This window comes from Myiozetetes cayanensis, unplaced genomic scaffold (assembly GCF_022539395.1).
Source record: "Myiozetetes cayanensis isolate MyiCay16 unplaced genomic scaffold, myiCay2020 scf2-11, whole genome shotgun sequence".
In the NCBI taxonomy this organism is placed as follows: Eukaryota; Metazoa; Chordata; class Aves; order Passeriformes; family Tyrannidae; genus Myiozetetes; species Myiozetetes cayanensis.
This window is the reverse complement of record NW_026087411.1, coordinates 70,302,708-70,312,542: the sequence shown is the minus strand read 5'-3', so window position 1 is coordinate 70,312,542 and position 9,835 is coordinate 70,302,708. Positions and strand designations below refer to the sequence as shown.

Genomic DNA, 9,835 nt, shown 5'->3' with positions numbered 1-9,835 from the left:
TAACCCGGCACCTCCTCGCTGAAGCGCGTCCCACCAAACCATTCATCCGCACCTCCCCTGCGCAGATAAAGGGAAAAACAGCAGTAATGAGGCGAAGAGACCCCCGGCTGAAGGTGGCGGGGACGGGACGGGACGGGACCCCTCGGGTGTGCTTGGGGGGTGCACGGTCCCCCTCCCTCACCCGGGCTGGGGGCGGGGGCGGGTGCGCGCCGCCCCCTGCGCTCCGCTCCGCTCCCTGCGCTCCGCTCCGCCCGGTGCTCGGCGCGGCGCCTCCCCCCTCCGCGGCTCCCATGGCGGGCAGCGGCGGCCGATTCGGTGCCGGCAAGCCCCGCCCGCCGGCGGTCCGGGGCCGGCCTCCCCCTTCCCTCCGCCGCCCCCTCCGCGGCAGCCCGCCAGCAGCGCCACAGCAGGCGCGGGGCCGGCTCGCTCCGCGCTGCCTCCCGCCCGCCCGCCCTGCCGCTCCCATGCGGGCCGGCGGCGAGGCAGAAGATGGCTGACTCGCCGGGGCACCCGCGCCCCTGCCCGCCCGCGACCCCCGCCCGCCCGCCGCCGCCGCCGCCGCGCTCCCCGGGCCCTCCGCGGCGCCGCCTGCCACCACTGAGAGCCGCCGCCGCCGCCCCCGCGCCCTCCCGGCCCCCCAGAGCACCAGCAGCCATTTCATCTCCACCACCACCACCACCAAGTAGGCGCAAAAAATGGCAGAAATGGAGAAAGAAGGAGACCTCCCGAAAATAAAAGGAGCAGGAAGCCGGCTCACCCGGTGAAGCGGGAGATCAACGAGGAGATGAAGGTAGGTGCCTGTGATGGGGACGGGAGCAGGGTTCCCCCGCCTCCCCTCCCGCCTCCGAGCATGGAGATGAAATAAGAAAGGATCTCTTGTCATTTTTTTTTTTTTGTAGGATGCACTGAATGTGTCTCAACTCCGCCTCCTGGGCTGCAAACAGAGACGAATTCACAGGCTGCAAATCCTGTTCATTGACCAGCTTTATTTATTTTTTAAAAATAACTCTCCCTCGTTGGGCTTCCAAGCTCCGCGGGTGCCAGTGATGAGCCTATTTTTTTTTTTATCTTTCTTTCTGTAGCCATCCTCTCAGGTAGCTGGGAAGCCCTTAAAGTTGGAAAAGAAAGGGACCTCTTTTAAACATTGTATTTCTCTCCTTTTTCAGTAGCCAGCTGCAACTATGTAATTAAATTGTCAAAGTGAAACGTTGCGGTCTGAGCGGCGCATCGGTCTCGCACTTGAGCGCGGAGACCCCTTTTCTCTCCTTCTCCCTCTCGCCTCCTCCTCTGCTGTACCGCTTCGCTCCGCGGTTCATGGCAGCGCAGAGGTGTCGCTGGAAGGTGCCTTGTCCGAGGGCTGTTTTTGATGGAAGTGTATTTACCATGAGGAGGGCTGTCCTGCCCGATGGGAACGGGTGCCAATCCAGCTGTGCTCTGGCGGCCGCTCCAGATGTTGGGATGGCTGCGATCGCACAAAAACGCTATTCTGGGACTTCTTTATCATTAGGTCGCTGCTCCAGGCTTGACCAGTCTGGTTTTTTTGCGCCTGTTTGCCTCGTCTCTTCCATGTCTGTTTGTTTTACCTCTCTAATTCCCCAAAGTTGGTAACGATGTATTGCGAGACTTCAGCTGAACTTGTTGTTGTTAAATACGCAGATAAACTGACTAAAACAGCATAGTCTGGCTACGAGATAAAGCTGCTGAGATTTAATTTGAATATGTCATTTATTAAAAGGCTGATTGTAAGTGGAAGACTGCCTGGAAAATGTCACACGTTCGCATAGTATGTACACTATATAGGCGAGTGTATAAATATGCATGATGCCGAGTGAAAATATCTTTGCTTTCTGGAACATTGATCTCCCCACATAAAATTAAACCGGAACGCACAGTCCCCTCCCCTCTTCCCTCTTTTGCACACCACTAATTTTGGTTAGGTGCCCTTTCCTGCCTAAGGCAGGCGTTCTTGCTCCTGCTACCTGAGTACTGTACGTGTACACGGTTCTGTGTGCACATCAGCTGGAAATGTGGACAAGAGTAGTATTGGGGGAATGAACAAAATAGCGTGTTGATGCATCTCTTTGGAAACAAACTGTAGTAGTTTCAAGTCCAGAGGAGTGGTATTATTCTTTGTGAGATATGTGACACATCCTATTTTCGGAGAGGGCTCTGTGCAGGCACCGGAGAGTCATTGCTCATTGTAATCCCACATAGTTTTGAGGACCGCAGAGGTCTGTAGTACAGGACATTGGCCCCTCAGAGCATCGCCTAATGTGATCTATATGGATTGCAGCTTTTAAGTTTCATAGGTTCTAGAATTACAAATTAGCTAATTTTAATCAAAACATGTGAAATGTTATCCTGGCTGGATATAAAGGCTGACTGTGCTGGATCCTCTGGGTTTGTTTTGTTTACTTTGGCTGCAGGCACACTCAGCGGTTTGGGAGATAGTTGTTCTTCTACAGTATAGCAGATGTTTGTCTGAAAGGGTGAGGAAGAAACAAAAACAACATTGTGTGAAGGAGAAAAATTACATAATTTTAAACTAATGCTTTGGTATTAAGCACTGGCATCAACCTTTGTGTAGAGAGTTTATCTTTTTTCAATCATGTGTGGCTCCTTAAGGTTGGGAACAGCAAGATTTCAGCTGACTTAAAAACTAAAGGCGGGTAGAAATGGCATTTTGAACCCATGTAATTTCTGATTGAGTGTGAGACAGCTGATGGCAGAACCTTTCATAGCCCACCTTACAATATAAACCATGCTATGTATGCTATGCATTTTTAGTAGGACAGTTGGCTGCTATCACCTAAGAAGGGGAAAGGGTGGGGGAGAAAAAAAAAAGTGGTTTGACTTTTTGACTGGTTGAGAAAGTTTAAATCCTGTGGTGATCATCTATCCTTTTTCTTTACCAATGAATTAAGATGTCTAGTTGTTCTTCATAAACCCAAGGAATACAATAATGTAACAAATTGGTTACAGTGTGCAAAATGTTTGCAGTGAAATGACAGAGGGAGCACAATGTGCCCTTGTGTAGGTTCGTATCTGTAATGTTCAAACAGGCGACTGTTTCCCTTCATCTGAACTGCTTTCATCTGGACCAGTGTAAAATAAGCTCTGGTAAGTAATCACTGCAGAGCAGAAAGAAAGGAATGTATACAGCAGTAGACAGCCTAAGCTGTAAAAACTGTAACCCGAGTATCAGCAGCAGATCAGATATCAAGGCTTTAAGGTAGGGGAAATGAAAGAGATGAAGGGGAGGAAAAGACGAGAGAGGGAATGGAAAAGTCAGCTTGGAAAGTGAAGGAGAAGTAGGAGGGCCCCCTCAGGGAAATTTGGCTCAGGGATTAGGGAATTTTATCATGGTGTACAGTGACCTACTCAGGTTTCAGCCCACATTGGATCAAATTGCCTCCCTTTGCTAGCAGAAAGAAAAAAGACTGGTGTATATGTGATTTCCACACCCCCCCCCCTTTGGATAATAAAAAGGCCGTTGGTACAAATGTCTATTTTAAGTACAGCAAATGCAAGGCACTATGAATGAGCAATAAAATTACCTCATCACAGAGACTTCCTTCGAGATTTGCTGTTTGATACAGTCAGATATTTACTCTAGAAGGATCACAACACCCAACTGCTTGGTTTGGTGTTTTCCAACATGACTGTATGGATATTCAGGTTGCTCACTCTTTCCTTATGCCAGATATTGAGTTACATTTTTGTTATCACTAACCTAATGTACACGATGGTTATAACAAATTTTAATTTGATACAATGTTGTGTGCAAAAAGTACATGACTCTGCACAGTTTTCTGATATTACGTTTCAATGAAAAATACATTTAGGAGGAACTGTTTTGTCTCGCTGTGACCTTTACAACCACTCTTTCTTTTTCTCTAGTTATTTTTTCTTCTGTCCCCCTTCTTTGTTCAGATGACACTTTCCATTTTTTTTTGTCCCAGAGGTAGCATTCACTTTACGCTTTGGAGGAAGAGCAGATAGTTATTCTGAAATTCAGTTCAGTGCCATTTCTCACTTACTGGTGAATAACAACACACCTAATAGATCCAAAGCTGTCATAATCAGGGAACCCAGTACTATTTTAAGACCAAAATATTTTTTACAGTTTAATTGATTAAAGCACTTGTCGAGGCACAATGATGGCTCCCCCAACCATCCCTCCTCAGCTTATTTCCATTTGCCATTCCTACTGCCAGGAAGCTTAGGAGGAACAGCAAGGTGCTCTGAAATGTTGTGAAGTGAGGTTACATCCAGTACTGGATTGCACTGGAAGTTCTCCCGCACAGATGAGACAATGTATCCATGTGTCTCTAACAGTTGAAAGGCAAGCAATTAATTTGCACTGTAATTTCACAGGGCTGCTTCATGTGCCCAAGGAGTTTACCATCTATGAATATTCTCAATAACTAATTTGTATCTAAAACTGGGCTTGGTTCCTGATGCCTAAAGCTTAGGACAGCCCCATCTGTTATCATTTAATAGTAAACTCATCAGAATGTCTTTCAGTTTAGTGTTTTAATATTCCCTGTTTGGCATTTGAAAGTACTACTGTCAGAAGGAGGAAAGCGGTGAAGCAGGCGTAGCAGCCTTGCGCCTGGAGCGAGCCAGTTCGCTCAGAACGCTCAGTAGGTTCCAAGGAAACTCCTCCCTTCTCTCCTGAAAAGCAAAAAATGTTTTTGGGAAAGTGAAAAAGCAGGCAGGCTTTATCAACTGCGTTATTTCAGGTGGAGGGTGTTTCTGTGGAGTCTTATGTGGAAGGGGTTTTGAGGGATGGCTGTGAAGGGGGTTGCGTTGTCTGCACTGGGAGCCTCACCTGCCAGTGTGCTGTAGAAATAGCACTTCACTGAACAAAGTGGGTGAAACAGAACCAAACATGTATATGGGAGAACAAAGAAAAGTAAAGCATCAAGGAATTTTGGTCTCTGATAGTGTAAAACTCTAACCATCGAATTCAATGTGGTGACAGCATAAATAAGCAAAGAATGTGAGGGCTGGAAAAAAAAAAAAGTTTGTGTTGTGACTACAGAAACATTTTTATTTCTTGATGCAGTGAAAGTGAAAAGTGAATTTGTGGGTCTCTGCACTGAGTGGGTTATGCAGGCAAGGAAATGGAATGGAGCCACTGTGCTTCCTCCCAGATCTGAAATAAACATTCAGCAGTAAAACCTAGAAGAAAATGAGTCTGACAGACTCATTCTCCCCTGCGTTTCCTGCCTCCGTGTTTGCCAGGCCTCGTTCGGTGAAGCCAGGCCTTGCCCCCTGTGAATAAGGTTCGTAGAGAAGGAAAGACAAGAGATCTAAGATGGAAAGAGAAGCACGACTTAGCTTCAGAATGTATTAATTAGCAAAGATTTGGGAAAATGATGCATCGTAATGTAAAAAATCAAACTGTAGGTGTACTGTTACGATGAAATGAATCCTAAAGTGGGAAGAAATGTGATTATATTTTTACTACCTAGCATATAAGTCAGTCTCACATAGGAAAGAAACCACAGTCTGGCAAGTCAACACACTCTTCTTCATCTTTCACATGAATAGGAAGCAAATTCAAGTAGAAATACCAGCAAGCATAATAGTTAGTTATCCTGGCTCTTCCAGGAGGGACCATATTTCTGTGTAGTACAAGAACTGAGAAATCACACATTGTCCTGCAAGGGTGATAAGTGGTTTGGGATTTAGCAGGGAGCAAAACCCAAACTGCTGTCCACTGAGAAGGAAGGGCTTTGGCAATGGTGTGTGACGGGCCACCAGAGCATTTTTGGCCCAGTTTCTTTGGCAGGGATGAGCTGGTTGGGATGTGCAGCAGCCATAGTGAATGCTCTGGCGGTTTGTCAGCTGTGATGGTGCGCTGTCAGCTAGAAGAGAGCAGGAGGTTTGGCTCTGGCAGGATGATAACCAACTGCCTGGGTGCGCTGGCAGCCGAAGAGGTGGTTGGTGCTTCCACTGTGGTCTCAGAAGCTTCTCTGCTTGGTGTGTGCAGAAAAGAACTGAGCTTGGCATGGCAGAGTGAGTGCAGAAGGATGCAGGACAGGATTTCTGTGGTTGTCTTCTCAGCTCTGACACTGACCCACACTGTGAGTGGCACCAGAGTTTGATCTCTTGGTTTCCCCACAGGGGACTGAGTATTGTCTCCCTGTCAGGATGAAGTTAGGTTCCAGTGTGGTACATTTGCAATGAACTCTGTTAGCCCCGTGGGGCCACTCCTGCTGGGAGGCTCCCTTTGGGCTCAGTGGAATTTGCTCTGGACTTAAGGGTCCCAGGTTAGCAGTGTGATTGCTGACTTGGGATTTTTTGGATGATGAGCAAGGTTTTCCCTGGTGTCCTGGTCTTCCACATCATCCCAGCCCTCTGGCATGACTGTGGTGTTGAGGTGGCAGCCTCCATCCTACAGACACTCCACATTATTTTGGGGAATGAGTCTGAAAGTAAGCGTGGACCATCTTAGTGCCTCTGCTGTCCTGTTCCTGCAGAAGCCTTTGAATTGCAGCTCCTTGCACATCCTCCATCTGGTCACCTAGACTCACCTTCACATCTCCTCCCTGGTGTTTGGCAGTTCCATTATTTCTCAGTTCCACTGGCTCCTGTATAGCTTGCTTCATCACTACTGCTTCTACTTTTCTGCTCCAACCTCACGTCCCAGATTATTGCTTTTCTCAAGCCTCGCTGTTACAATCATCACTCTTCCTTTCACTGAGCTTTTGAAGCTTGTACGTCTTTCAGTGAGGTTTGCTCTGTGTGTACAGGTTGTGTATTAATTTGCTTTCTTCCTTTCCTTAACTTCATCAAGAACTTGACTTTTTTGTGTCTTTTTTTTTTTTTTTACTGTTCCCCCCTCTGTATTCACATAGAGAAAAATTATCTCATCTCTTCTCATCATTTGTGTTTTGATTACGGCTACCACACTGGTCTTTACAAATCCCATCTTGTTACCTTGTCTTGAATCCATGTAGATTGTGTCTATCATTGAAATTGAAGAAGGGAATATACATGGAAACCATGAATTCATAGCGGTCAGCTTCGGGACAGCAGCTTCAGCAAGGACATGACCTGTGTGACCATATTCTCAATTGTCAGGATGTCAGACATCACTGCAAATGGGTATTGTAGTCAGGAGTCTGAGGGAAGGTGATGTTGTTATTTGAATGCCCATCTATGCAAGAGTTAAAAACGCATTTCTCAGGTTTGACTGTCAGCTTGCTGTGGATGGGATCATCCTTTTGGTGTGCTGTGTATGAAGTGTGGTGTAATGAAGCTCTAGCTGTTAGTCACTGAGAGAATGGTATTAAGCCTGATCTGCATCACTGTAATAGGTAGGACGAATTATAAGGGAGAATGGCTTCTTTTTTTTTTTTTTTTTTAGCCAAGCCACTCTTGTTGAGAAAGCATGGTGTAAAAATGGTACCTACTTTTGTTACTGCTAATATGCAACCTCATTGTACTCGCACTGAAGTTAGCAGGAAAGACCTCAGTGATTTATTTTTTTATAAGAGAGTCAAGTCTCTATGATGGGTAGTTTCAAAGTCCAATGTATTTCTTGTCATTGTGAGTGTTCATTTTCTTGTATCACTTATCATAAACAATTTAAGTGAAACTTGAAAGGTACTTAAACTTTGTGCTGTTACAAACTCAATCATCACTTTGGCTACTTTCTGAAGAGACATACACATGTATTAATTTTCAAGAAAAAAATAATCATATGTACAACCTTGCTTACATATTCCTTGACGAGTAATTAGAAATTACTCGTTGCCTGAGTTGATCAACAGTGCAGATAAAACACAAAGCACCCTCAGGAGGCAAATTTAGAGCTACCCAATTAATTTGGTTGTATGGGATTTAAGTCCATAAGACTCTGTCAATTGGTCTCTACCTTGCTAGATTAGTCTCTAGGGCTGTGTCTCCATAGCTGAAATTCAGCAAAGCAAGGGAAGCTGGCAGATCTTTCCTTCAGGCCCCCATGGACCCTTTCAGGATGTTCTGGGTGAGCTGCAGTGGTGAGATTTTACTCCGCAGTTTCAGGTCATTTTGTTATTGGGTTCCCATGGGTTAGAAACAGTGTTAGTGCGTTGGGACTCTTCAGCACTAGGAGAGTTTTCTAAAAAGCTAAGAAAAACAACAAAAAAAAACTTTTAGAAAAATTTCCCATTTTCACTAGTACTTAAAACACAAAACTGCATCATTCAAGTGAGAGTTTAAATATATATTTTAGAAATAGGTAGGTGTTAGCCGCATTACGCTGCATTGTACTCATTAAAAACTGTAGTAGGGACATAGTTCAGACCTAGTGGGCTGTTGTACTTATAATGCTGAGTCTAGCAGTAGAGTTGGAATGATGCAATGTTTTCCAGCAATTTGGGGCTGCACAGGAGAGCCATAGAATTGTGACTTGCATCAGATGGCCAAGTGAAAATGAAAAGGGGAAAAACCAAAAGGAAACTGATGCTTCAGAGATCTGCTGTGGGGTTTTGTTTTGGGTTTTCTTTTCCTGAAATATGTTTGTAGCACAATTACACTGATGATACTCTTGGAAGAGTACAAATTGCTTGTGTTTATTGCTTATAGGTGCTTTACAGCGCTCTTTGAGTGACAGGAACACCTATGTAATCTGGTGTGATGAATGAGCCAGGAGCAGTGCAGTGCTCTGAGGTTCTGTAGCACAGCACCTGCTGTAGCTTCAAATTCAAAAGCAATTATAATTTGATTAATTTTTATTTATTTGTTTAAATGACTGGAGAATTGCTGTGTTCTATCATTACACTTGCTCCCAATCAAAAATTAAGCTAGAGCAGTTACTAGACAAAATCTAGCAACCTGTGAATTTGACATATACCATTTATTTTGAATTGGCGTCATATTCTCCTTATTCCTTTGCTGGTAGCCAGAGTCCTGGGAGGCAGTGCTTATCAGAAGCATTATTTTAGATCTCAAGATCTCGCAGGAATGTGAAGTTTGGAATTTGTTTTAAAAGAGTGCTGATAAAAAAAAACCGAAACAACCAAACAAAACAGAACCCAAATATAAAGGCTTTGTGTGTGGCTTTTTCATTTCGGTTTATAGTTGTCATACTACTTTAAACTGATCTTTGCCGTCACAATAATTCATTAGCTGGTTTCCTTTGGTAATTTTCTAAATCCATAAGCTGTAGAGCTCCATGGCACTATTTGGTCTCAGAAAGCTTTGTTGCCTGGCTGCAGATTTCTTAACTTACTCCACTAAATCTCCTGGCCCAGTAATGAGTGTTTTCTACAGAAATATTTTTGCCATATGACCTAGAGGACATATTTTTAATAGAAATTGAGGGTTATAACAGTCATGCACCATACTTTGCATTTCCATAAAGACATAAAATGTAACCACACAGCCACTTGGAAATCAGTTTAAAAATAAATATGGCAAAACTGAGAAAGGTTTTCTTAAACAAATATAAGAGATGTTTGTATGAAACATTATGGTAAAATACTTTCACAGTGAAGAGTTTTTAAGTGGTTTGACTATGTGAGGGCTTATAACTGAGGAAAAACTTCTTTGCTGTGATTTTATTTGATTTGGTTCATGGGCACCTTAAGGAACTGTAATTGTGTCAGTGACCTGCTCCAGCTGAAAAGGCTGTAGCACAGTAAGATTGATTAACTGCTGGTTGAAAAAAAATTCAGGTTTTCTGTTATTCTCTTGCCGCATTCTTAAATATTTTATGGGAACAGAGACAAGTTGTGTGATGAATGTATGTTAAAATATTTCTGACATTGAATGTCAGAGCAAAAGTCATAAATAACTCCCCTTTTAATTTTCTTTAAATTACAGACGTATGAGTCTC

General features: G+C 44.3%; 1 protein-coding gene across 1 annotated transcript in view; it reads left to right on the top strand.

Annotated features, from left to right (window-relative positions):
* Positions 1-695: 695 nt before the first annotated feature.
* SOBP (sine oculis binding protein homolog) overlaps positions 696-9,835 on the top strand; it is a 115,070-nt gene continuing 105,930 nt past the window's right edge. Inside the window, 2 exon segments of the mRNA XM_050316347.1 lie at positions 696-717; positions 720-790. Coding sequence (XP_050172304.1) covers positions 696-717; positions 720-790 — 93 coding nt within the window.